Genomic DNA, 27,534 nt, shown 5'->3' on the forward strand with positions numbered 1-27,534 from the left:
ACTGCCTGTCTTCTTCCATCTCCCCCTCCTCTGATGGCTCCCGCCCTCCCCGGCATCTCCCTCTGTCTTATGTGTCCTTTGGACCATCACAGGTTCTCACCTCCCTGCAGTCTCCCTTGCTCTGTTGAGTTTCTCCTCTCCCAGTGCTGTTCCACCCCCTGCCTGAGTGCCTCTCTCTGTCTCATTCCTCTCACTTCTCACGTTTTGTTGCCCCCAGATCTCCCCGGCCGAGGTGACCCATGCCTGCTGACTGCCACCCCCAGCTCCTGCCTAACCCCGCCGGCCGCCGTCTCTAGCCCCCCCTCCCCACCCTGCATGTCTCACAGCCTCTGCCCTTCCTTGGGTACCTCGCCTTCAGCAGGCTCCTGCAGACCCCCGGGGGGATGTCAAAAAATGGAATTTGGGGGTGGGGTGTTGGGGGGCAGGAGGGAGGAGGCAGACAGCGCAGGAGGCCACTTGGGCTCAGCCGTTCAGACCCTTCCTGGGGGGTGTGAAGGGGATGGAGGGGGCACAGGAACTTGTCCCACGTGGGACAGAGGCACACAGGCTGCAGACGTTGAGCTGTCCCCTCCCCTCTTTGGGCCTCTGTGTGCCTATTTGCACAGTAGGGGTGGATAAGGAGCACTCTGAGAGCCCTTTAATCTTAAGAGCCATGGAGGGTGCTGGAAGGGAGCAAGCTAAGCCCCTGGGGACCCTTGGGTTTACCATTGCCATTTGGGGCTGGGGGCTACCCAACAGCCCGGAGTGTGGAGAAGTCCTTGCTCTGCTGTCACCTGGCTTGGGGTCCCTGTCACAGTCCCTGCTCCTGCCTGCACCTCAGTTAACATGGCCAGTGACAGTACCAAGGGGTGGGAGAGGGAGGTAGATCCCTCTGTCCTGTCCCCCGGGAGCTGAGTGGGAGGGCCAGGAGCTTGCAAGGCACAGGGTCTGGAGCCGAACCACTGGCCCTGTTCGCTAGCTCACCAGGACAGAGGCTCCTAGGAGACTCCCCTCGGGTGTGGAAAGAGCAGTGGCTCAAGTCGGACGCTCTTGGTGCTGGAACCAGCCTCCCTCGCGCCCTGGGTCTGTCCCTGCCGAGCCGAGCCACGGGCCCCTGCTCAGGCACTGCCCCGTCTCTCCCCAGCCCAGCAGCATGGTGGTGGAACACCCCGAGTTCCTCAAGGCAGGGAAGCAGCCCGGCCTGCAAATCTGGCGTGTGGAGAAGTTCGACCTGGTGCCCGTGCCGCCCAACCTCTATGGAGACTTCTTCATGGGCGATGCCTATGTCATCCTGAAGACGGTGCAGCTACGCAATGGGAACCTGCAGTACGACCTCCACTACTGGCTGGGTGAGGCTGCCCACCCATCCAGCCCCCGCCCAGTCCCTGGCAGGGCAGCTAGCTGTGGTCTGGAGCTTGCTGCTTTTTACTTAATGTGGAAGGCAGAGAGAGACACCCAGAGACAGACAAAGAGCTTGTCTATCAGTTGGTTCATTCTCCAGATGTCCACAACGGCTGGGACTGGGCCAGGCTGCAGCCAGGAGCACGGAACTCCATCCGGGTCTCCCACATGGTTGATAGGCCCCCGAGTACCCGAGGCATCACTGCTGCCTCCCAGGGTGCACAGTAGCAGGAAGCTAGAGCCAGAAGCAGAGCCAGGACTTGAACTCAGCACTCTGCTATGGCATATGGGCCTCCCAAGTGGCATCTTAATTGCTGTGCCAAAAGCTCGCCCCTGATTATCATCAAGCAGACCCCTCCGTGGCTCCCGTCACCCCCAAGTTTGTCCTTCAGAGTCAGGGGCTCTGCTGTGGGGTGCTTTGAGCCCTGTCACCTGGCCGAGCCTCAGTTCCCTAATCCATACTTGAGTTTGTGCTCAGGAGAGCTGAACAGGAGTGCAGAGCAATGTATCAGAGCTAGGATGACCCTTAGAGAAAAATGGGGTCCAGGTACACTTCCTCCCTCCCCTGTACCCATTATATGGAGGGGTTAACCGAGGCTCACGAGAGGCAGGGGCTTGCTGGGCTTCCCCAGCTAGCCCAGGGCAGTGCTGGAGCTTCCTCCCTGGGTGGGATGGGGGGCGCTGGGACCCCTTTCAGGAAGCCTGGCTCATGCTGCCCTGCCGTCGCCTAGGCAACGAGTGCAGCCAGGACGAGAGTGGGGCGGCCGCCATCTTCACCGTGCAGCTGGATGACTACCTGAACGGCCGGGCTGTGCAGCACCGCGAGACCCAGGGCTTCGAGTCGGCCACCTTCCTTGGCTACTTCAAGTCCGGCCTCAAGTACAAGGTGCGTGGGCCCCCACCTTGCTCGGGATGGGTGCGCTGACGGCAGGGCTCACTCAGGTGCACCTGTCTTTCAGCCATGTGGGGTGATTGCAGAGGTCAGAGGTCAGAGGTCAGCTTTGGGGTTTGAATCCTGGGCCTTTCTGAGCTGTGTGACCTTGGACACATCACACTTCTCTGAGCTCGTGGCTCCTTACATTAGAGTCAGGAGCAGAAAACTCCCTGTGGCTCCCTCGGGTGGTCCTCCTACCCCACCTCGTCTCCTGACACCCCTTCATTCCTAGGGCCCTGGGTTAGGTATTTGATAGGGCAATCTTTGTCACATCAAGGATCGACCTCCAACTTAAACTCTTAAGAGTCCGGACCAGATGGAGCTCCTTCCCCAGACTCCCAGCCGGCGGGGGCTGAGCAGAGCCAAGCTGGGAGTCCCAGCCGGCTGCGTCCCAAAACCCGCGGGGCTGCCGTGAGCCAGGTGGCTTCCTCAGGCCTCCTGTTCCTCTGCAGTTCCCTGAGAGCTGGTTGTACCTGCCCTACAGGGCTGGGGAGAGGATTCGATGAGGGGCAGCTGAGAAATGCCTTGCCTGGGCTTGGCTCCTTGGAAGGGCTGGTCAGGATGCGGGGGGGACCCCAAGCTGTCACAACCAGTTGGGCCTCACTGTTAGGTTCCAAATCTCTCGCTTTTCTGGGGAGGATGGGCGACTAAGGCTCAGACAGGTTAAGCAACTGCTCCAGGGCTGCACAGAGGGCTGGTGCCAGACCTCCTGACTCCCAGCATCTTTCCATCAACTGAACAGCCTTTCACAACCAGGGTTCTGGGGTCAAGTTCAAGCTCGGTGCTGTGTGGCCCTGGAGAAGTCTGGGTCTCACAAGGTCCCCTGTGGCCATGGGGCAGTCACCCTGTCGGCCTGTGTGAGGCAGCTGGGACTGATGGGACAGTGCCAGTGACACTCAGCCAAGGGCAGGGTGTGTCCTGGGAATGGCCGCCCGGGCTGGGCGGGGCTGGACTGGATTCTTGGATTCTGCTCAGCCCTCTCTCAGCCGCTTTGCCCTCGCCCTGAGCACCAGTGGAGCTGTGCAGCTCTGCCCAATTCCTGCAGCCCCCGCTGGGCCTCGGGACCTGGAGAGGGAGGAAGAAGGACCTGGTTTTTTTTGTGGTCTCTGAAACAGGGCGTGGGAGAGCTTTTCATGAGGAGGAGAGATTGGGGTTCAGGGGCGTTCTATACCTCTGGGCACTTGAGCTCACGTTGCCCGTGCCTCCTTGGTTCAGTAAGCCACGGGCAAGCCCCTATCCCAGCGGCAAGCCGACCACTGCTGTGCTGGGGCAGGCACTGCACCTGGAGTGTAGAGGCCGCCTCACGTGAGCCCCACGGCCTGCCCAGGCCTCAGCGCTCCACTCCACTGGGGAGAGGATGTAACCAGGCATGGGACCAGGAAGTGGCCCAGGTTGCCCTCACGTGCTCAGGCCCTGGGCTGGGGGCTGGGGCGCCTGGGTGGAGAAGTCTGGAGGAGGAGGCAGGTGCAAGCCCAGGGTGGCAGCCGCTCTCTGCAGGGCCCAGGGTTTGGATGGGTGGGCAGATGCTTGCTCAGCTGTCTTGCCTCTGTCACCTGTTTCTTAGGGGCTTAGCCTCGCAAGCTAACGTGGAGGCAGATATGAGAATGCCCATACACACCAGGACAGCTTTACCAGGCACCCTGGCCACAGGCTCCCCTGGGTGACACCTGTTGCCACAGAATCTCACCTAATTCTCTCGTGGCCTTTAGGGTGGGTGGTCATATTCCCGTATCACAGATGGGGAGGTTGAGGCCCACAGCTGTGGTCTGCATGCCCAGGTCCATGCAGCCGGCAGAAGGTGCTACTTCGAGTGCTTTACTCACGCCACGCATTTGACCCTGTGGGTAGTTGCTAGTGTGAGCGCCGCTTTATACACGAGAGACCCAGAGCACAGAGGTGCAAAGCAACTTCTCCAAGGTCACGTGGAACTGGAGTGGACTGTCCAGGGTTCCCCAGTCTCCAGTCCTAGCTGGGAGGCTGCTCAGGATCTGTGTGTTTAGCAAACCGTCTCTTCCCCTCCAGCCCGCTACTGGTGATTTTCTGGAATGTTCTTGACCATACTCTGAGGAACGCTCTGGAGGGTGGGGTTGCAGCCCAGGCCCAGATTTGGCGCCTCAGTCCTGAAAGGCACCGGCCCCGGTGGAACTGTGAGGTCCGAGGCCCGGCCTGTTTACCGCCGACCCCACGTCCTCAGGCCGCCCCCGCACTTGGCCCGGCCGAGGTTCTTGGCCTGGCGCCCTCATCAATTATACATCGCGGAGGAGCAGGGCTTGTTATGCAAGACTTGTTCCCATGAAAGCCTCTTCCTCAGAGCCAATTCTGTCCTGGGAGTGGGGGGGGGGGGGGGAGCGCCCACAAAGGCCTGGCCCCTCTTGTTCTGCGACCACACTGCAAGCCCATTCCCAATCCCTTGAGCTCCCCCAGGCTCAGCCAAAGCCCTGGAGACCCCCCTGGGGCTGGGTTCTTTACGACCCTGTGTTCTGAGGGAATCTGGGCTGGACAGAGTCCCTGACCCTAAGAACACAACGGGAAACCCACTGGAAGCCATTGGAACCTTCCACATCCTTCTCAGAAAAGGAATTGAGAGGGGCGGAGGGGACAGGCCCCCTTCAACACGGTTTCCTTGGATTTATCAGCAGCGCAGCGTTGTTCTCCCCGGATCTCTGTGGTCCTTCCCTCCCACAGCTGTTTTCACTGCAGGCACAAGACGAGCTCATTGTAAAATGTCAAACGTTAAAGAAGTGTAGGCTTCAGAACGTGAGAGTATTTCAAGAAGTTCATGGAAAATGAAATTTAGAAATAAGCTTATTTTGGTGCAAAAAAAAGGAAAACCATGCATAGTTTTTTCATAATATACATTCTGCAGGACTTTTTGTTGTAGCATGCATTTCCCAGTTTTTTGCAATGAAACAAACCATCTTTTAATTTTATTTTTTTCATAAAGCTTTTCAAGTCCCTTGCATACCAAATGGTGGTTAATTTCTCTTTTTCTCTCATCACCTTAATTTGGAAAATGGCTTTTTACACAATATGCTCTATTGAATTTTGTTCAAATAATTTGATGCCAGTCTTTCTCACCTAATGACTTAAACTGTAAGAAGCAGCAGTCCATCCTGGGAACTATAGTAAAAAATAGGAAAAGATCTAAAAAAAAAAAAAAAAAATCCCGCCCCTTGCTTTTGGTTATCCACAGATGTCTGCTAAGAATTTGCGTTTACTTTTCTTTTTTTTGTTACTAATTTTTCCAAGTCCAATTTCCTAATTAGGATCCTCCTGGCCACAATCATTAGAAATCAAATGTTACTTTATTTTATAATTTAATATACAGTAAATTTCTGAGAACCAAGATTTGTGAACTAGAGCAAAACTTGTCTCTGTAGAAAGGCACGCTTGAACAAGCCAGATAGCAGTGTGTCAAGAGCTGGGTTCCCCCATTTCCTTGTCTCTGAGGTATCGGTGGACATGGGCGGGGCCCTCCTGGCACCCTCTGGGGGAGCTGGTCGGATCCACTCCCAGTGTCCCCAGGCTGGGGCTGCCCACACACCCTCAGGACCTGGCCGGCAAGATGGGTGCAGCCCCTCCCTGGAAGGGAGGAGCTGGGGGAAAAGCCCACCTCCACCGCCCACCAGCTGGGGGCCCTGGTGCAGGGCTGAGCCTCTGAACCTCAGCGTCCTTGCCTGTGGAGGGGGCCAGTGAGTCCCACCCTCCTGGGCTTTGCAGAGTGAGGGCTGCATTGCTTGCTGGTAAGGCAGGTGTGTAGCCCCGGCTGGAGCCCCGGCTGGAGCTCAGGCTGTGGGGGCCACCGTGAGCTTCGCGCTCTCCCTCCCTCTCCCATCTCTGAGCCTCCCAGTCTCTCCGCACTTCCTTTGCTTTGTCCGCTGACCCCCAGCATCAGTGCCTCCAGTGCCCTGACCTCATCCCCCAGCCTAGAGCCCCAGCTCAGTCCTCCCTGATGCTGGGAAGGTTGCTGTCTTGTCACTGAGTTGTGGGCGGCCAAGTCTGGAGCAGAAACCACGACCCCAGGTCCTGCCCTCCCCCCCCCCCCGCCGAGGTCATTCATGAAGAGTGGCCAGCCCCCAGTGTCCTTGAAAGGGCCCTGGAAGCAGGGCAGGAGGGTGGGGAGTCCGCCTGTGAGCCTTCTGCCTCACCCAGTTGAGCCCAAGGGAGCATTTGCTGGGCCCTGTGGTAATTCCAAGAAGGAACACCAGGCGGCGCTGCAGCTACTTGCAAAAGGAAAACACCTTGCTGTTAGTCCAAAAGCAGAGTGGACAGTGAGAGAGAGAGAGAGAGAGAAAGGTCTTCCTTTGCTGTTGGTTCACCCTCCAATGGCCGCCACGGCTGGTGCGCTGCAGCCGGCGCACCGCGCTGATCTGATGGCAGGAGCCAGGTACTTATCCTGGTCTCCCATGGGGTGCAGGGCCCAAGCACTTGGGACATCCTCCACTGCACTCCCGGGCCACAGCAGAGAGCTGGCCTGGAAGAGGGGCAACCGGGACAGAATCTGGCGCCCCGACCCGGACTAGAACCCGGTCTGCCGGTGCCTCTAGGCGGAGGATTAGCCTAGTGAGCCACGGCGCTTCCCGTCCTGGGTGACCCACTGAGACAGTGGCTCTAAGAAAACCTGATGTTGGTGAAAGAACATAGGTTGTACAGATTCAGACACACCTGGGTTTGAATCCCAGTACCTCCATCTACAGCGTGGGCTGTTGCCTTCACGTGTGGACTCTGCTTTTCTCATCTGTGAAATGGGAATAGTGATGATGCTGTCCCAGGCCATGTGTGCACAGTGCCCAGCACACAGTGCTGCCATGAGAAACCGAAGGAGGCAGGCGCACTCACCGTAGGAAGTGCCGGAGCCTTCCTCATGGTGCGGTGTGCATCCTGGAAAGTGTATGGGTGCCGTGGGGGTGGGGAGGGAGTAAGGAGCTCTCCCTACACGTGGTCAGGAACCTTTTCCTTGGCAAATGCTGGTTCTGAGGAAATGAAGTTCGCAGTTCTGGGCCCCAGGGGTCTGAGTTAGTGGAGTGTGAGATTCGTAGGGCTGGGAGCAAGACACAGTCGCGAGGAGTCTGTCGCTTCTTAGCTGTGTGTTGGGCAAATTACTTACCTTTTCTGACCCTCAGCTTCTTTTCCTGAAATGCCCCAGCCTCAAGCAAGTCCTGTGCTGACCGACTTCCCTGTTGCTGGCGTGCCGCCGCTCCACAGGCCGCCTCAATGGTGCCCCCTCCTGGCGCCTTCTCCGCTCTCCCCTGCACTAACGCCGTCTCCTTGGCCCCGCAGAAAGGCGGTGTGGCGTCGGGGTTCAAGCACGTGGTCCCCAACGAGGTGGTGGTGCAGAGACTCCTCCAGGTCAAAGGGCGGCGCGTGGTCCGGGCCACCGAAGTGCCAGTGTCCTGGGACAGCTTCAACAATGGCGACTGCTTCATCCTGGACCTGGGCAATGTGAGTTCTGCCCAGCTCTTTCCTGGGGGCCACTCAGGTGCTTGTGGCCTGGCCAGGCCTCACTCTGGGGAGGTGGATACAGCCATGTGAACAGACGCATAGACCCCAGGAGGGAAAGCCAGGGGACCAGCTGGCCCCCGGGAATTGTGTGTGCCACAGAGACCCATGTCCCGCGTGTCTGGTGTGCAGAGACTCCCATGCGTGGGCGCTCCAGCCCATCATGCACATGTGTGTAGACCTTGAGTGTACACCCATCGCACAGTGCGCTTGACATGCAGACTCCCCAGCAGCCCCTGTTCATACGTGCGTGTTGTGTACCTTTGTCCACGGAGCCACACATTGGTAAGTGCATGGCAGATGTGGGCAGAACCGTAAGCTCTTGCCCACCACCAAACCTGGACACGGGCATCATACTGAATGCCCAGACATGTAGACTTGCGTGTGTCATTCAAGGGGCCACATATGTGTGTCACACATGTAGTCACATGTTGCCACACATGCACATTGTCTATGGCAACACCCAGGCCCACCTTGTAGAAACGTGTGATGCTTCGTATACGCTTGTCCCCTAGATCCATGCGAGTGCAAGCCTGCTGGTGGACATGGCTGGACATTCCACCCCGAACCTCAGACTTCACGGGCGTACAGCTTGGGAAAGTGCCTTACAAACCAGGCTGTCCTGACGTAGTACACACTGCTAGTACGAAAGCACACAGAAAAGTGTGTGCATCCTGGGAGAACAGCTCTGTGGGTCTCACGCAGTGAACACGGCTGTGTGACACTGGGCGGGGAGACAGAGCAGCCCGGACCCCCAGGAGGCCTCTGCTGCCCTCGTCTCATGCCTTCGCCCGCCCAGGGCAGGTGTCATCCTGGTCTCTTTCATGAGCATGGATTAGTTTTGCCTGTTTCTGAACTTTATGTTCATGGGAGCTGTTCTTCCACCCCTGACCGCATTTGGCAGCTACACGCCCGTGAGGCTCATGCTATTATTGTGCCTGATGGAGACTGTTCGTTCTCCTTGCTACCTAAGATTCATTTGTGCGGGTGTTGACCCTCTGTGTCATCGATAGGCACTTGGGATGACATGCGTTGCTACTGTGAACATTCTCACAGAGGTCTGTTGATAAACAGATGAGTTGCCCTTGGAATAGGGTTGTGGGTCATAGGGTCTAGGTTTACTGAGGTTTAGTAGCTGTGCCCAGCTGTTCCCAAGCGAGCATACCAGCTTACTTTCCTATCTGCAGGTGTGCAACCTAGATGTAGTTGCACCTGTAGAAAGGCGGGTGTGCCCAGACACGCACCCACATGCCCTGGTGCACATGTGCTTGTATGATTCACGTGTGTGTCCTCTGCCAGCCCTCACCCGGGCAAGCACAGGACAAGGTGAGCTTGTGCGCACCCCACCATCTCCCGCTTGCTGTGTGCTCTTGTGAAGCCTGGGGCGCTGACTTCCTGAGTCTCTGTCTTACAGGACATCTATCAGTGGTGCGGTTCCAAAAGCAACAAGTTTGAACGACTGAAAGCCACGCAGGTGTCCAAGGGCATCCGGGACAATGAGCGCAGTGGCCGGGCCCAAGTGCACGTGTCGGAGGAGGGCTCCGAGCCTGAGGGCATGCTCCAGGTACCCCGGGTGCAGGGCGGGGTGGGCGTGGGGTCAGAGGGAGGAGGGCTCCAGGTACCCCGGGTGCAGGGCGGGGTGGGCATGGGGACAGAGGGAGGAGGGCTCCAGGTACCCCGGGTGCAGGGCGGGGTGGGCGTGGGGACAGAGGGAGGAGGGCTCCAGGTACTCCGGGTGCAGGGCGGGGTGGGCATGGGGACAGAGGGAGGAGGGCTCCAGGTACCCCGGGTGCAGGGCGGGGTGGGCGTGGGGACAGAGGGAGGAGGGCTCCAGGTACCCCGGGTGCAGGGCGGGGTGGGCATGGGGACAGAGGGAGGAGGGCTCCAGGTACCCCGGGTGCAGGGCGGGGTGGACATGGGGACAGACTGAGGAAGGCTCCCAGCCCAAGGGCATGCTCCAGGTACCCCAGGGTGAGCAGGAAGACAGGTTGCTCATGACTGCCGCCCACCCAGGAGGCAATTGGAGGAAGAAATAAGCCCTCCGACCCCTTAAGACTCTTTGTTTTCCCTGGAAACCTCCATGCTTTAGGGAGTGGGAAGGATCAGCCTCCTGGCAGCTCCCAGAACTCCCGCAATCCCCAAACCCGGTGCATGCTGGGATGTGGGTGGGTCCCATCCTTCAGCAGGGAGGGCCCTGTCCTCTGAGGGTGCTGACGAGGAACTCCCAGTGTCCCCTGGGTCCAGTGTGGTGCTGGAGCCAGCTCAGAAAGAGACAGCCAAGACTGAGCTGCCTCTTCTCTCTCCCAACCGCTCCTGGTAGTTGGTGGCCCATTTAGTCACCTGCATGAAGGATTCCCTTGAGGATCTATTGGTGGAGGCAAGGCTCATCGGGTAAAGGAGGAGACCATGGGCTCTGCTCCTGCTCGCCTGGGGGCATCAAGTTCCAGTTTTTGGAAGCAGAGGGCAATTATTAGGAGGCGGAGGCGGAACCCAGGGAGCCCTCGTGGGAGGGAGTCCAGTCCACTGTGGCCATCCTGTCTCTCCATCTTTCCCTGTCCTGCAGCTTCTGGGCCCCAGGCCTGCTCTGCCCGAAGGCACTGATGACACAGCCAAGGAGGACGCAGCCAACCGCAAGCTGGCCAAGCTGTACAAGGTGAGCCCCGGGCGCACTGGCCCTGGACACGGGGTCAGGACAGGGAGGCCAGGAGACCCGGCCGCCGCCAGTGCCACTGCTCTGGGACCTTGAGCAAAGCCTCGCTCTGGCCGGAGGGTGGGGGTTCTGCTCTCCCACGTCTCTAGTGGATGCTCAAGGACTCCCTGGGTGGAGAGTAAGAGAGTGCAGGGGAGTCCAGACACAGCCGAGCCTCCTGCCGCTGACCGGGGGAGGGAGTCCCCAGGGAGACTAGATGGGAAAGCATCTCTGAGTCTGGTGGGCTTTCTGTTTTGGAATGATCCTTAGGTTCATGGAAAAATGGCACAGACAGTATAGAGAGCTCCCATCCACCCTTTACCCGGCCTCTCCTTGACGTCTTAACCACGTACATTTGGCAAAACTGAGAAGCACGTATTGGGTCAATACTAGTAACTAAGCTGTAGAATTTATTCCAGCTTCCCCACCTGAAGTTCCAATCTGGGATACCACATTGCATTTAGTTCTTTTTTAAAATAAGTTTTTAAAAATTTATTTGAAATGCAGAGCAACAGAGAGAGGAGAGAGAGAGAGAGAGATCGAGAGTGAGAGAGAGAGAGAGAGATCTTCCATCCACTGGCTCACTACCCAGATGGCTGTAACAGCCAAGTCTGGGCCAGGTGAAGACAGGCGCCAGGAGCTCCATCTGGATCTCCTTGGGCCGTCTGCTGCTGCTTTTCCATCTGCAATAACAGGGAGCTGGGTCAGAAGTGGAACAGCCGGGACTTGAACTTGTGCTCCCATATGGGATGTAGGTACAGCAGGCAGCGAGTTAACCTGCTGTGCCACAACGCTGGACCCTGGCTCTGTTTACTTTTTTTTTTTTTTTAAGATTTGTTTTTATTTATTTGAAAGAGTTACAGAGAAAGGTAGAGACAGAGAGAGTGGCCCTCCATCTGCTGGTTCACTCCCCAGATGGCTGCAACGGCCGGAGCTGTGCCAGTCCGAAGCTAGGAGCTTCTTCTGGGTCTCCCACAGGGGTGCAGGGGCCCAAGGAGTTGGGCCATCTTCCACTGCTTTCTCAGGCCGTAGCAGAGAGCTGGATGGGAAAAGAAGCAGCCGGGACTAGAACCGACACCCATATGGGACGCTGGCACTGCAGGCCAGGGCTTTAACCCGTGGTGCCACAGCGCCGGCCCTTTGTTTACTTTTATTCCACTTCTTACCGAGAGGTTGAATGTCCATCCAGCAAACTCCTCTGTCACCCACGGTCCTGCCACCCACATTCCTGCCTTTTCCTGGGCCTTCCCTTCCCCCGCAGTTTCCATGTTTCATCTGAGTGCAGGCCGGCAGGTGTGGTCTGAAAAAACAGAGAAGGAGGAGCCGGTGTGGTGGCACGTGGGGTTAAGACATGGCCTGCGGCGTGGCATCCCAAATAAGTGCTGGTTCGAGTCCTGGCTGCTCCACTTCCGATCCAGCTCCCTACTGATGCTCCTGGGAAAGCAGCTGAGGAGGGCCCAAGTGCTGGGGCCCCTGTACCCACTTGGGAGACCCAGAAGACGCCTCTGGCTCCTGGATTGAGTCTGGCCCAGCCCTGCCTTTTGTGACCATTTGGGTCTCCCTCTGCTTTCTCCTCTCAAAAAACTCCACCTTTCAAATAAATAAATCTTTAAAAAAAATTTAAAAAAAGGAAGAAGGAAGAAGGAGGCCTAAACATGCATCAGTGCTTGAGAGCAAAAGCCCGGGTGTGACTGCAGCGTGCAGGCCCAGGTGCTGGTGGGCCGGGGGCGGCTGCAGGCACTCACCAGTCTGGCTCCGTCTCCCTCTGCCCTTAGGTCTCCAATGGCGCAGGCACCATGTCCGTCTCCCTCGTTGCTGATGAGAATCCCTTCGCCCAGGGGGCCCTGAAGTCAGAGGACTGCTTCATTCTGGACCACGGCAGTGATGGGAAAATCTATGTCTGGAAAGGTACCGGGGGCAGGGCCCCAGCCGGCCTGGAGGACCCTGGGAGGGATCTTCTGCAGCTTTCAGGACCCGGTCCCGGGAGGGAGGAGGAGGCTGTGATGTGTGGGAATCAGACGTCTGGGGCTCATGCCCTGGCTTTGCGATGGACTTGCTGTGTGATGGTGGGTGCCCTACTCACCCTCTCTGGGCCTCAGATGCCCTCTTGGGCTAAAATGCATGTTTCCTGAGCATGTGGTCAAATGCATTTCATGGGCCACAGTGGAAGAAGTCAGTCAGCCAGGTTTGCTGATTGTAGGGCAGCGTTTAAGCTGCTGAGATGAGAACGGGATCTGGTTTCTGATTGCGAGAGCCATCTCCAAGCCCGTGGAACTCCTTGAGGGATGTCTAAGGCACAGGGAGAGGCTGCCCAGGTGTTTCTGGGATGCCCTGAGAGGACCCACGATGTCCCCCCCCCCCACGCTGTCAGACTGCCCCAGGGAAGGGGATGCAGAGTGAGCCTGTGCACCGGCCGCTCTCACTGCTGTGGCCACCTGGGCCAGCTGGCCTGGGGCCTGAGGCCTGCCGCTAGCTGACCCGGAGCTCTCCTGGCACTGGCAGCTGCTCAGGGCTGGGACAAACTCCAGAGCGGGGAGTGGGAGGAGCCCTCGCTGTGGAGGGAGCCTGGGTGTGCACTGGGGCGGAGTCTGAATCGCAGCCGTCTCGCTCGCTGGGGCGCCGCCGTCACGTCTCTAAGCCTGGCTTCCTTGTGTCTGTGGGAACAAGCTAATAACGACTTTTCTCACATAGAGCTGTCATGTGGGTTACATAAAACAATCTTTTTATAGTCGTCCCTCGATATTCACAGGGGTCGTTTACAGGAACCTCACGAGACACCAAGCCCCACGGATGTTCAAGTCCATTGCATAAAATGCTGTGTAAACCTATGGGCTCCAGCAAACCTTAAGTCACCTGGATTACCTGTAATTCCTAACACACTGCTCGTACAACACTTCATTCATGAGCATTCATTGTACTAGGTAGCGTGTGGCAAATTACAGTTTTGCTTTTTGGAACTTTCTGGAACCTTCTGGAATTTGAGGTTTTTTTAAAAAAATTTTTCCCGAGTATTTTTTTTTTTTTTTAATCTGAGTTTAGTTGAATCCACAGCTGTGGAACCTGCAGATACCCAGGCCCGATGATGCAGTTCTGAGCACAAAATCCACGCTCTGGGAGTGTTCCGCCCTGACTCTGGCCTTGGCTGTCCACAGTTTAAACAAAAGCAGGGAGGGAGGTTTGGCTGCCCCTTTGCCTGGTCAGGGGGCATTCGGTGCAGCAGGATCCCAGGCTCCTAACCTTCTCTCGCCTTCCCTGGCTGCTGACAGGCAAGCAGGCCAACATGGAGGAGAGGAAGGCGGCCCTCAAAACGGCCTCCGACTTCATCTCCAAGATGAACTACCCCAAGCAGACCCAGGTAGGGCCGGGAGGGACGGCCGGGGGGCCGCTGTCCCCACTCCCTGTGCGCTGGGTATCTGAGGCTCCACCACACCCTGCTCCTCCCCTGCACATCCCAGGTCTCGGTCCTCCCTGATGGCGGGGAGACGCCGCTGTTCAAGCAGTTCTTCAAGAACTGGCGAGACCCAGACCAGACAGACGGCCCGGGCCTGGCATACCTCTCCAGCCACATCGCCCACGTGGAGCGGGTGCCCTTCGACGCGGCCACCCTGCACACCTCCACCGCCATGGCCGCCCAGCACGGCATGGATGATGACGGCACAGGACAGAAACAGGTACTGTGGCCGTGGAGCCTTGAGCTGGGTGTATCCGGGTTTTCTAGCCGGCACCTGGGGTCCCTGCCTGCCTCTTGCTTCCCAGAAAATGTTGCTCTGTGAGTTAGGGTGAACTCCCTTTGTGTACTCAGTTTTTATAACCAGTGTGTCCTGTGCACCTGCCGCGTTCCAGGCCCTGAGCCAATTGCCTGGTCTCGGGGAGGGGAGGTGACCCCAGCCACAGTGCCCTGCTCAGACCTGTGCAGGTGGAGGTGGGAGGGAGCCTGGGAGACATGAGAACACAGAGAGGCCGGGGGTGGGGTGGCCGGGGCAGCCCTCACAGGGACAGGGACTCTGGGCTTGGGTGTCAGAGGAGGGGTGGGAGTTTCTGCCCTGGGGGAAGAGTGGAGCGCAGTGGGCATTCCAGACAGGACGGACTGGGTTTGGGGAGGAAGGAGCTGTCCCCAGAGACTGGTGCTGAGTGTATCCTTGGGGAGGGACCTTGAGTGCCGGTTCCAAGGGTGCCGACTTGCTCCTGTAACCAGTGAGTACTCCTAGAGTTTCTTCATGTTTCTAACGCAGACACATGACAGCCTCAGTTCCGTGCTTTGGAAAGTCACTGTGGAAATGGGCTTGGACAAGGCGTGGGCAATTGGCCCAGTAGTTAAAGCACCACTCGGGACACCCACATCCCCTATCGGAGCTCCTGGTTCGAGCCCCAGCTCTGCTCCCAATTCCAGCTTCCTGTTAGTGTGCACCCTGGGAGGCAGCTGGTGATGACTCAAGTCGCTGGGTCCCTGCCGCCCACGAAGGAGACCTGATGGAGTTCCTGGCTCCCGGATATTTGGGAAGTGAGCTAGTGGAGGGGGGTTGCTGTCTCTGTCCGTCTCAAATAAGATAACGAAGTAAAAAATTTGTTTCAACAAGGGAAAACGGGTTGGCTGCAGAAGACTGCAGGGAGAGAGCTGCGGGGCGGTCGTGCCAGTGGTCTGGGAAGACGCAGTTTTGAGACCAAAGTCACAGGAGGGTGGAGACGTAGAGTGGGGTTCAGAGGTGTTCATGCGTGGGCCTCAGGCAAATGTGGATTGTATTCCTAATGCTGACAGTAACAAAAGTGTCCTCTTGTTAATGTTTTGTCTTTTTGATATTTTTCTCATTCATCCATGACTTCTTGGGTGGAGAGGATGCAGTGAGAATATTCAGGGTGGGCCGGCGCCACAGCTCACTAGGCTAATCCTCCACCTTGCGGTGCTGGCACACCGGGTTCTAGTCCTAGTCGGGGCGCCGGATTCTGTCCCGGTTGCCCCTCTTCCAGGCCAGCTCTCTGCTGTGGCCAGGGAGTGCCATGGAGGATGGCCCAAGTGTTTGGGCCCTGCACCCCATGGGAGACCAGGATAAGTACCTGGCTTCTGCCATCCGATCAGCGTGGTGCACCGGGCGCAGCGCGCCGGCCGCGGTGACCATTGGAGGGTGAACCAACGGCAAAGGAAGACCTTTCTCTCTGTCTCTCTCACTGTCCACTCTGCCTGTCAAAAAAATAAAAAAAAAAAAGAATATTCAGGGTGGTGTGGACCGAGTTCTGGCAGAACGGCTGTGTGGCCCGGGGAAATTTACTTAACCTCTCTGGCTCTCATTTCCTCACCTGTGGGATGGGGGTAATTTCACTCCATCACCTTCAAGGGTTTCCAGGTGTAGAGAACCATAGAGTTCTGTTTCCTGGGACCTGGAGGACTCTCTCCACGGCACCACCAGGTGGCGCTGCAGGGCCTCGTGACCACTTAGGAAGAAGTGGCGCCACCAGAGCGCAGACACCTGCCAGCAGGGGTCATCCTGAGGTCACCCAGCAATGATCCCAGAGGCACATTGAAATCCGGGGAATCCAGTAGTGATAGGAGTAACAGTAGAGTAGCTACGGAGCTGTTGTCTTGTGCGGGATACAGTGCTGGGTTTTCATGAATAAACTTACTTGAGCTTTGCAACAATGCTCTGAGGAAGGTATTGTTAGTTTTTTTTTTTTTTTTAAGATTTATTTATTTTATTTGAAAGGCAGAGACACAGAGAGAGGGGGAGAGACAGAGAGAGGGGCCTCAACGGCTGGTTCTGGGCCAGGCTGAAGCCAGGAGCTGAGAACGTCTTCCGGGTCTCCCATGTGTGTGCAGGGGGCCCAAGCACTTGGGTCATCTTCCACTGCTTTCCCAGGTGCATAAGCAGGGAGCTGGATCAGAAGTGGAGCAGCCGGGACTTGCACTGGAGCCCAAATGGGATGCTGGGACTGCAGGCTTTAAACCGCTATGCCACAGGGCCAGCCCCAGTACTGTTAGTTGCTAAATTTTGTTTATTTGAGAGGCACAGAGAGGCAGAGGCAGAAAGAGTAAGAGCGACAGAGAAGGAGAGTGAGCGAGTTCCTGTCTACTGGTTAACTCCTCAGATACAAACAGCCAGGGCCAGAATGGAGCCAAGGCCAGGAACCTGGGACTCGATCCAGAGCTTCCCCCTGGGTGGCAGGGACCCAGCTACTTGAGCTGTCACTGTGGCCTGCCTCTCCGGGTCTGCATTAGGAGGAAGCTGGGATCGGGAGATGGAGCCCGGGATCAAACCCAGCTACTCTGCTATGGGAGGCGGGCGTCTTAACCTCTAGGCTCGGTGCCTGCTCTGTAGGGGTTATTATATCCCCACCTTCCCCATGCGGAAACCGAGGCTTGGAGAGGTTCCATGCATTGCCACGATCATTCCCTGTGTTGCCAAGGTCATGCGCCTTAAGGGGGCGGAGCCTTATTTTGAGTCTGGGTCAGCTGTTACCCCTCACCATGCTGCGTTCACTGTGGGTTGCTGGAACGTCCCCTTCCAGGGAGCAGAGCAGGTGAGACAGGGCTTGGTGTGAGGATCTGGAGCCGGAATCCTGGGATGCAGTCCCAGCCCCGCCTGTTCGGTGGCTGTGTGATTTGGGCAGATGTTGTGATGTTAGCCTGGGCCGGTGCAGAGCGTGTCCCGTCCTCTGCTGGGCAGGGGTTCCCCAGCTGGGGGCGGGGCAGGGCAGGGCAGGGGTCTGAGCGCAGCTTTGCCCTGACAGATCTGGAGGATTGAAGGCTCCAACAAAGTACCTGTGGACCCTGCCACGTACGGGCAGTTCTACGGCGGCGACAGCTACATCATCCTGTACAACTACCGCCACGGTGGCCGCCAGGGCCAGATCATCTACAACTGGTGGGTGTTCAGGGGCGGCACGGGGGGACGCAGGCTGGGTCTGAGCGTGGCCGCAAGGGGAGGGGGGGCGGGGGCAGGGGTGTCAGCCACATGAGCTCGGCAAGGCTCTCATCCACAGAGTGTCGCCACTCATTTCTCCAAACAGCTTGTAAGTGATTCTTATCCAAAGGGTACGCGTCCCTGGTTAGGAGAGACGAGCCGAGCTGTTCCCATGAGTCCATGCAACCAACGTAGGTGCTGGGGTCTCTCCTCCCGCACGGTTTTCCGCGTGAAATTCTTTCAGTCCCCAGACAATGCATTCATATGGTTCAAAACTCAAAGGAATAAAAGGGTTGAGAAATCTTCTTCCCACCCCGTCCCCATGTTCCGCATTCACCAAACCCCATCCGCTCTCCTAATTTCCGGTGATATCTTTCCAGTAATTCTTTATGCAAATATTGGTCGCTGTGACTACACGCCCGTCCTTGCCCTTCCTCACCCAGCAGGCGGCACACTGTGGGCGGTGTCCTGGGCCGAATTCTCCCTGGAGCTCAGCCTGCCAAGAGCTTCCTTTCACAGATGCACGGCGTTTCTCTGAGTGGCTGTGCTGTGGCTTAGTTAACACTTGTGCTGCCATGGCGGGTCCAGTCCCGGCTTCAGCCCTCATGGCCTTGCTGTGATAGTAACCTTAAACAGGGATCATTTTGAATGCCTAGAGAGGGGGATTTTTCTGGCCATAGAGGAAACCCTGTTTCCCCTGATGGCATTTTTAGCAGTTTGCGTTGCCACCAGCAACATTCGAGAATTCCTGCTTCCCTCTTTCTGTAGCTGGTGCACTGTCAGTCAAACCTTTGGGTGTTTGTCAACCCGATGGTTTAAACAACGGTGTCCCCGTGTGTTTTAGTTTGTATTCCTCTTACTGTATCATCTCAGACATTTTGTGAATTACTGACTGCATTTCTTGTTTTTTTTTTTAAACTTTCATTTTGAAATAATTTTAGGCTCGCTGAAAAGTTGCAGAAATTGTACAGACCATTCTCCTAGGTCGCTGCTCGGCTGCCCCTCTCTGTTCACACCTTTTGTACCCAGAACACCAGGAAACTAGTGTTGCTGCGAGCCTGTGTACTAATCTCTGCATTTCACCTGACCGGACTGCCAATGCCCCCTCCTGTCTAGGGTCCAGCCGGGGACCCCCACAGCAGGCACTCGCAAGTCTGCCTTTTCCCCTCGAATCTGTAACAGAGCCTCCGTGTTTCCTTTGTTTTCACGACTTCGCCACTTTCCAAGAGTTCTCATCCGCTGCCTTGTAGACTGCCTCTAACTCGACAGCCTCAATCTTTGAAGACCAGCTTAAGTGTGTGTGTGTGTGTGTGTGTGTGTGTGTGACATGTACATAGCGAACAAAACTCCCGAGAAGGCTTTTCTAAAACACTAGCCATGTTGGCATACGGATGTATCAGATTGTGTGGCTTCCTCAGATAGCAGACGTTGGTTATGGGAAATTCGGCGGTAAAGGAAGAGGTGGAGTGGAAAGCCCCGCTTCCCCTAAACCTCCCATCTCAGAGCAACCGCCAGTGACTTCTGTGAACATCTGTGCAGCCCTCTCCACTCATATCCACGTGGGGCTGAATCAAGCCATGCCTCGGCCCACAGATGGGCTCATGTGGCACCTTGTGGTTGGCTCTCTGAGCTGCCCTTCCACCCAGAGAAGTGTCCTGGCCACCATTTTCCACTTCTCAGATCTGTCCAGCCTGGGTGGCCCAGTGGTCCCCTGAGGGCCACATTTAGGTTGTGGTTGAACCTGAGTAAGACGGGAAGGTGCAGAGCTGAGTGGGGAGTGTTGGTTTGGTGCTTGGCTCTCTTGCTTTGAGAGTCTTTTTCCTTCTGTGTCTCAGTTTCATTAACTGTAATGTGGAGATTTGTGGGTTTCTCAGGCCCGGGGCTATGTGCAAACCTCGGGCTCAGTCCTGCTTCCTCTTCCAGGCAGGGTGCCCAGTCGACCCAGGATGAGGTGGCTGCATCTGCCATCCTGACTGCCCAGCTGGACGAGGAGCTGGGAGGGACCCCTGTCCAGGTGAGCCAGCCCACTGCTTCTCGGGCCTGCAACCTGGGCCTTTTCCCTGGGTTACTCATCCCTAATTGTCTGTCTATCCATCCATCCATCCATCCATCCATCCATCCACTTACCCATGCATCCACTGACCCATCTGTCCACCTACCCATCCATCCACCCACACATCCATCTACCTACCCATCCATTCACCTACTGATCCACCCCCATCCATCCATCCATCTACGTACCCGTCCATCTACCCATCCATCTACCCATCCACCTACCCATCCATCCATCCGTCCATTCATCATCCATACATCTACCTATCTACTTATCCCTCCATCCCTCCATCCAACAGATCTTTATTTAGGCAGGGCTTCCTTGTGCGTGCACTGCATCTGCAACCATGACACACAGACACTGCCTCTGCCTTGATGGGCTCTACGTTCTAGGGAGAGATCGACACTCTGCAAACACACGCACACTCAAGGACATACCACCACATGCTGTGAAGTGTGCGGCCAGTGGAAATGCTCTCTCCCCGGCGAGAGGGGCCACGTGGCAGAGCAGTTAAGAGCTTGGCTGTGAGTCAGCCCACTGGATTTGAGTCCTGACTGCCCTCCAGACAACCTTGGGCAACTCACTGAGCCTGCGCGTGCGCCCATGTTCTCCACATGGGGATGGCAGTAGTACCCCTCTCCCAGGACTGCTGTGAGGACTGAGGTGACGTCTGGAGAGCGTCCAGAGCCACACGCGGCACAGGAGGCCGGGTCCCTCCCACGGGCCTGAAGGGTAGGGACCTCCATCCAGATAGGATCTCGCGTGCTCAGTGAAGGCCGCCTCTGAGCAGTCAGCCGGGGCCTAATGACGTGCAGGAGGCAGCCGGGCCAAACATGAAGGAAACGAGGGATGAGGGCGTGCAGTCCCGGAGGTGGGAGGGAGCACTGGGAGTTGAAGCGAGGGAGACGGTACCACGGTGTGAGCTGGAAGGATGTGCACAGGGGCCACGGTCGGCCTCGTTCCTGAGAAGGACAGGAAGCGGCCGCGTGGCAAAGCTGCCGTGACAAGGTCGTCCTGGCTACTGTGCGGCGCCCTGGAGGGCAGCAGAGCCACACCACGGAGCAGGATGTGGGGGACGCAGTCAAGAACTCCGCCTTCTCCGTCCTCCCCTTGGGCGTGGGCAGGGCGCTCGGTCTGGGTTTGGGTTCAGTGCCCTGACCTAGGAGGCCGTCCGAGTGTTGGGTCCTGAGTGACAGGATGGCCGGCTTAGCTCACTGCACCCCAGCGACGGCCTTCGAAAGGAATCGCGTCCTTGGCCCCATTTTACGGAGGAAGAAGCTGGGTGGTTGGGGCACGCGTTTGGGTTCTCGCCGCCGGGGTGGGGTTGACCTGAGCTCCCAGCAGAGAAGGCACACACACAGGTCAGGAGCAGCTGAGCTAGAACTGGGCCTCCTGCCTCCCACTTCCCAGCCCCCTGCCCGCGGCTTGTGTCCACGGTGCCCTGGCCGTGCAGGAGGGGTCTCTCTAGATCTGAAAGGTTCTCCCGGCTTCTGCGCCCAAGGCTGGCATCACCATTCCGGAAGAGTGTCCGCCGACAGTCCCGGCACTTCCGCTTAAGGGGATGTTTGCAAACAGCACTCTCCTGTTTCTAGGAGTCAGCAAGACTGGGGTGGGGTGGGGGAGGGTGTCAGAGCAACCAAGGCAGTGTCTCCCGCCCTCTGGGCACACCGGCCTCAGGCCCCACGCCACACGCAGACACGAGTGTGCTGGCCTCCTAGTGGGAACAGGCCAGTGCCACATAGCACAGGCGCCCCACCCCCAGCTTCCCCGCCTCACCTTTTTGTCTCCCTGCCAGAGCCGCGTGGTCCAGGGCAAGGAGCCCGCCCACCTCATGAGCCTGTTCGGCGGGAAGCCCATGATCATCTACAAGGGGGGCACCTCCCGCGAGGGTGGCCAGACGGCCCCTGCCAGCACGCGCCTCTTCCAGGTCCGGGCCAGCAGCTCCGGCGCCACGCGAGCCGTTGAGGTAACACTCAGGTTCCAGCCCACAGGAGGCGTTGCGCTCGCTGGGCCTCCACGCTTGATGGGCAGATCCAGGCACAGGACGGAGTGTGCTTGGGTGCTGGGTGAAGCAGCCCCGGCAGCGGGCTGGTCTGTCTTGGACTTCCCCCCAGGGCCCCTTGGATACCTTCCACAATGGGCAGATCACTACCTTCCATGCAGACTGTTCTAGACAGCCTGGGCACTGTTCCTGATCGCATTGCTGTTGGCTATGGTCCCTTGCACGGTGGAAGGCACGGACTTGGATGTAGTTGTCCAGGATGGCCTGAGAAGCCTAGAGGAGAATGGGACTATAACCTCCTTTGTTTGGGCACTCACCCTCTGATAATATAGCCCAGAATTCTAGGATCTTCTTGGCTGGCCACAGCGTGTTAGTGATTCAAGGGGGTCAGTTAAATCCCCTCAATGGGCGAAGTCTGCACCCCCAGGTCTGTTGGGGTGAGTTTCTCTAAGGCCCCGCCCATGAGTTGGGTCTGCCGCAGGCTCTCCTGCGTTCTGTCTGCTTCCCGATTAATCCAGCGCTGCCCTCCCAGGTCATCCCCAAGGCCGGTGCACTGAACTCCAACGACGCCTTTGTCCTGAAAACCCCGTCGGCCGCCTACCTGTGGGTAGGTGCAGGAGCCAGTGAGGCAGAGAAGACGGGGGCCCAGGAGCTGCTCAGGGTGCTGCGGGCCCAACCTGTGCAGGTGGCGGAAGGCAGCGAGCCAGGTAGGAGCTGGGATGGGGCTGCCGCTCTCTGGGGCCTGCAGCTGTTGGTTTCCCTCCCTGTTGAGCACTGTTGAGCAGTGATGATGTGCCTGGCAGGAATTAGTGGAGATGAGGAGCAGGACTTTATGATTATTATTATTATTAAAGATTATTTATTTATTTACTTGAGAGGTAGAATTACAGAGAGAGAAGGAGAGAGAGAGAGATCATCATCCATCCACTGGGTCACTCCCCAAATGGCTGCAATGGCCAGGGCTGGGCAGGGCTGAAACCAGGAGCTTCACTCACATGGGTGCAGGGGCCCAAACACTTGGGCCCTCTTCTGCTGCTTTCCCAGGTGCATTAGCAGGGAGCTGGATTGGAAGTGGAGCAGCTGGGACTTGAACTGGTGTTCATATGGGATGCCAGTGCCACAGACAAAGGCTTAACCGGCTGCACCACAGTGGCACCACAGTGCCAGCCTTGGAACAGGACTTTTAATTAGGAAGAATTTAAATTGAAGTAGCCACATGTGGACAGCACAAACTAGATTAGGTATAGTGGGAAGACTATGGGGACTGGAGTCAGACAAGATGTACATCCTGGTTTTACTACTGACTAGCTGTGTGGCCTTGGGTGAGCTGCTGAACCTCTCTGAGCCTCAGCTGCCTCAGTGTTGAGTGGGGATAATCACCCCCATCTTGTGGTGCTTGTTGTCAGCCTCAAGCCAGAAGTCGTCCTGGGTGTGTGTCTGCTGCTGAGTCAGCCCTCCAAGTTCCCCTGGGCCCCTTCTCTGTTGGCCCTGGGGCTTTAAGAAGGAGGTGCAGCCGGGGAGCAGCTGGCTGGGCTGGTGCGAGGGGTGGGGTGGCCGGCATCCCTAGGCAGCTGCTGTGGCCTCCCCTTACAGATGGCTTCTGGGAGGCCCTGGGCGGGAAGGCCGCCTACCGCACGTCCCCACGGCTGAAGGACAAGAAGATGGACGCCCACCCTCCTCGCCTCTTTGCCTGCTCCAACAAGATTGGCCGCTTTGTGGTGAGCCCCTGCGTGGACACCTCGGGAGGCATTAGGCGGGTGGGCAGCATGGGGCCGGGAGGAGGCACTGGAGCCCCCTGCTGGCCAATCGCGCCCTGCCGCTTGCTCCGGGGTTCGGGGTCACACGCGGGACTCCCACCCCGGGAAGGGAGGATGTCTTAACAATGCCCTTCTCACTTCTGTTCTTTTCCAGATCGAAGAGGTTCCCGGCGAGCTCATGCAGGAAGACCTGGCTACTGATGACGTCATGCTCCTGGACACCTGGGACCAGGTGAGCGAGGGCGAGGGGAGAGGCTAGACCCCCAGCCCCCTGGGGCAGGTGCAGCAGGTGCTGCTGGGACAGTCCCCGAGCTGCTGCAGGCCCTGCCCTTTCGAGCCTCCCTTTCCTCCCCTGTAAAATAGCAGTGGTGACGCCCATAGCAGCGCTGTCCCACTGGTCACTTAATGCGTTAGTTCACGTGTTTGCTCATTCACTCGGCCAGCATGTATTTGGCACCGCTACTCACAGGCAGAGTGCTGAGTGCTGGGAATTCTGTGATGAGCAAAATAGACTCAACCCCTTGCCACGGGGGGCTTCCTGTTCCGGAGGGAACTCATTTGTAAGCAAGTGAGAGCCTCGGAGCCTGGTGGGGACTGGTCTCTCAGTGACAGGTGCTCTGTTAGATGCCAAAGAACTTGTATACTAAGACCCAAAGTCATGGTCGTGGGGCTGAGTTGTTTTTAATCCCAAGCCTTAGGACCCATGTTGGCCGAGACACACAAGGACTGGCACAGGTGGACCCTGGGTTTATTTTTGTTGGATGAATGAATGAGAATCCATTTTGACCGCTCATTTGTTGAACAAATAAACACCTTGGAAGGGTTAATTCATGAACTGCTAGGGATTTCCAGCTCAGTGCCTGATGGCGCCTGGTTGGTGCCGGTCATGGGTGACGCAGGCTGGGATGGGGAGACCTGAGGCAGGGTGGGGCCTGAGGCACACTGGCACTGCCCACATAGAGGGGCAGCCGCCGGCCGCCGCTCTGCTTCACCCACATGAGCAGGACTGCCCAGGGCTGCTGGACCCAACAGGTTTTCAAGAGAAACTGTCAGTGTGGAGGTTTTCCATGTCAGCAGTGGAAAAGGACAGAGCAGGCCAGCGCAGGGTGGCAGGGTGGCAGGGACGGGTGTGCGGGCCCTGTCCCTCCCCCCCTCCAGCCTCGCCGATGGCCCTGCGGTTCTGCTGTCAGCTCTGCCTGGGCCGCCACCTGCTCCCCGTTCTGCCTCCAGTGGCGAATTTGCTCTGCGCCCCTCACTGATGTTTCATTTCCCACACCTCCAGGTCTTTGTCTGGGTTGGAAAGGATTCTCAAGAGGACGAGAAGACGGAAGCCTTGACCTCAGGTGAGGCCCAAGGTGCAGCACGCGGTGCAGCCTGGGAGGCCGCATCACTGGGCGAGGACTTCCTCGTCCATGGTCAGCCCCTCGTATGCCTGCCTAGGGCAGGGAGACAGCCTGGTTCCCTCAGAAAGCCAGGTTATCCCAGGGGAAGGAAGGACCGGGAGAGAAGCCGTGCACAGTGCCCAGCTGCCCCAGGGCTGCGCTTGTCAGGGTCAGGGTTGAAAAGCAGATCCCTGTGGCTGCCTAGAGTTGAGTGGGGGTGCTGGGAACCCCTCCAAAGAGGGGTGAGAGCGTCGTGAAGCAGGGCGCTAACTGTGGTCCCTGGCCTGTGCTGTCCATGGGCAGGGTGGCGGAGCACCCACGGGGCGTCACTGCCTCCAGGGGGCGCTGGTGCCCAGGGCAGGGCTGGGGCAGCAGGGACAGTAGGACCCAGGCAGTTCTCTTTGAGCTGCGGGGTGAGGGAGAGGCTCTGAGAATCCCCGGGGCTTCTCTTTCCCATGCATGCCCACAGCCAAGCGCTACATTGAGACGGACCCTGCGAACCGGGACCGGCGGACTCCCATCACCGTGGTGAAGCAAGGCTTTGAGCCCCCCTCCTTCGTGGGCTGGTTCCTGGGCTGGGACGACAACTACTGGTCTGTGGACCCCTTGGACAGGGCCCTGGCTGAGCTGGCTGCCTGAGGAAGGGCAGGGCAGGGCCCACCCATGTCACCCGTCAGTGCCTTCTGGAACTGTCCATCTCTCAAAGAGACCTTAGGGTGAGCAGGGCACCTCTGGGGGTGTGTGTGTGTGTTTCTCTCTCTCTCTTTTTTACCATAGCCAAAATCAGCCCTGCAAAAATTCAGGGTCCTTGCAAAATTGTCTTACGTATCTGTGCTTTGGATATTAAATACAATAAAAGCTTTTTGAAGTGTGTTAGCCTCGGGTGGTTTGACTGTTTCCTCACTCGCTTGCTAGCCCCTACCCACCTGGGAGTGACAGGCAGCCTGTGTCCTGCCTGGGGGGTGCCCAGGGAGGTGCCTGTGAGTCTGCACCCCAGCCGCCTCCACCCTGGGTGTGAAATCCCGGACGCCGGCACAGGGACTGCCTTGGGATGCTCCACGTTCGCAGTCTTTGGGGTAGGGGAGGGCCACTCCTGTGTCCCCCTGGGGTCCGTGGGCACTGAACCTCTGCTTCTGTTCAGGATGCTGGAGGGTCCCTCTTGGACATTTCTGTGAACTGCCACAGAGCCACCAAAGTGGTGCAAGGAGCTCGCTAGAGGCCGGGTCCCGTTGCTCCCCTCCGTCCTTCTCGTCTCTTCTCACCACCTTCCCTGCCCTTGTTCCATGCCTGCTCGCCCACCCAGTCTCGTCCTAGTTCTGCAGAGAGAACTCCCATGTGTGTGAATCTAGAACCAAAACCAGCACAAGGAGCCTGTGGTGGGCAGGCTCTGTGTGTGTGTGTGTGTGTGTGTGTGTGTGTACACGTGCCTGTGCGCATGCGTGCCGTGTGTGTGTATCCTGTGTGTGTTTCCAAAGCTGACTGTTCACTGAAATTGCCCAGGGAACTTTTTAAAAGCATGACTCCTCAGGGGCCCCACCCTCAGCGACTGCTTCTTCGCAGAAGTGACGAGGGTAGTGGAGGAGGGGTTTTCTGGGTGAGGCTTTTGGGGGAGGAGTCTCATTGTTCCAGGCAGCAGGGACAGGGGCAGGCAGCGCCCATGACAATGATGGGCTCCAGGCCAGGCAGCCAAGGGAGTCTGGAAGGTGGAGCGCTGGACCCAGAAGCTGGGAGGTGGGCAGGGACCTTGCCCTGCCAGGGGGTTTGGACTTGATCTTGCAACCCCCAAAGGGTTGCTTTCATGATCGAAGCAAACACTTGACAAATGGCAAGTCCTGGAACAAAAGCAGAATTTACCACCTGACGTTGCTAGGGCTTTCGCCAGGGACAGGTGGAGGCCCGTCTAGACAAAGCCAGGTTGCTTCCTGGAAATCTGTGGAGGTGAAATCACGGGTGGACTTGCCCGTGAATTCTTTACTGGGGAGGTGGCTGTGGCCTCCAGAGAGAGCTCGCTGCTGCTAGGTGAGAAATTGCTTGGGGCAACGGAATCCCTGACTTCATGTTCTTCTCTTATAGACGAAAGAGAGAATCAGGAAGTGCAGTTTTAGGTTGCATTATGCCCTGCCATGGAGAAGCTGGTGTGAAATAACAGGATGGGTGTGCCAAAGGGTCATCTTTTAGGAAAAGGTTGGCCTGGGCTTGGCTTCTGTGTTCCATCCGGCAATTCAGTTGCAGTGGGCATTGGTTTTGTATTTTCTTTGGCCAAGGCATTTGAGATACACACTTAAAAAAAAATTTATCTGAGCCTCAAATTCCCCACCCTCAAAATGGTGATCATAGGGGCTCGGCAGGGAGCCATTGAAGGATAAAGGAGCCGAAGAGTGTCCAGCCGTCTCCGTGCCTTAGCCCAGCATGGCTAAAACACTCGCCCTTTCCACGCCAATTCAGCACACCCACTTTCCCATGGTGCACCTTGGCCTCCTCCACCGGGAAGACACCGTGATTCCATGTGGAGATGCCACGAATCTGCCCCAGAGATCCTCACGTGCACTGAACCCTGCCCACATTCTGCCCCCTGTGTACTCAGTAGGGTGGCACGCCCACCCGGCGGGGTGGCTGAGTGGGGCGGGGCCCATTCTTACCTCACAGGGCTGCCGGCCTTCACCTCTGCGTGTGTGCTAGCGCTTTCATCCCTTTGAATACATTCTGCTCCCATTCTTGCTCTTCATCTATGTCTCTGCTTTGAATTCTTCCCTTGCGTAGAGGCAAGAACTGGGAATAAATCCAGCTGGGGACATCCTTACCCATAACAATAATGTATTAATAATATTCCGGGCCTGGCGCTGTGGCATAGGGGTTTAAGCCTCAGTCAAAATCCCATATGGGTTCCAGTTCAAATCCCAGCTGTTCCACTTCCAATCTACATCCCTGCTAATGCCCAGGATGCC

The 27,534-nt window shown here is 57.4% G+C and overlaps 1 protein-coding gene across 6 annotated transcripts in view; it reads left to right on the forward strand.

Moving 5' to 3' along the window:
* The window catches only part of GSN (gelsolin), a 57,700-nt gene extending 32,235 nt beyond the window's left edge, over window positions 1-25,465 (forward strand). For all 6 annotated transcript variants that reach the window (XM_070056233.2, XM_070056239.2, XM_008273374.5 and 3 more), the window contains 16 exons: window positions 1,124-1,328; window positions 2,112-2,266; window positions 7,595-7,756; window positions 9,228-9,377; window positions 10,377-10,466; window positions 12,278-12,410; window positions 13,769-13,857; window positions 13,958-14,173; window positions 17,223-17,356; window positions 19,319-19,409; window positions 21,244-21,414; window positions 21,983-22,157; window positions 23,044-23,168; window positions 23,362-23,439; window positions 24,490-24,550; window positions 25,059-25,465. In XM_070056233.2, the coding sequence (XP_069912334.1) occupies window positions 1,124-1,328; window positions 2,112-2,266; window positions 7,595-7,756; window positions 9,228-9,377; window positions 10,377-10,466; window positions 12,278-12,410; window positions 13,769-13,857; window positions 13,958-14,173; window positions 17,223-17,356; window positions 19,319-19,409; window positions 21,244-21,414; window positions 21,983-22,157; window positions 23,044-23,168; window positions 23,362-23,439; window positions 24,490-24,550; window positions 25,059-25,228 (2,205 nt within the window). In that variant the 3' untranslated portion in view covers window positions 25,229-25,465. The remainder of the gene's footprint in view (window positions 1-1,123; window positions 1,329-2,111; window positions 2,267-7,594; window positions 7,757-9,227; window positions 9,378-10,376; window positions 10,467-12,277; window positions 12,411-13,768; window positions 13,858-13,957; window positions 14,174-17,222; window positions 17,357-19,318; window positions 19,410-21,243; window positions 21,415-21,982; window positions 22,158-23,043; window positions 23,169-23,361; window positions 23,440-24,489; window positions 24,551-25,058) is intronic.
* The last annotated feature ends 2,069 nt before the right edge of the window (window positions 25,466-27,534 follow it).

The sequence above is a fragment of the Oryctolagus cuniculus genome, chromosome 1, assembly GCF_051225735.1.
Source record: "Oryctolagus cuniculus isolate XC-2025 breed Fujian yellow rabbit chromosome 1, ASM5122573v1, whole genome shotgun sequence".
Classification (NCBI taxonomy): Eukaryota; Metazoa; Chordata; class Mammalia; order Lagomorpha; family Leporidae; genus Oryctolagus; species Oryctolagus cuniculus.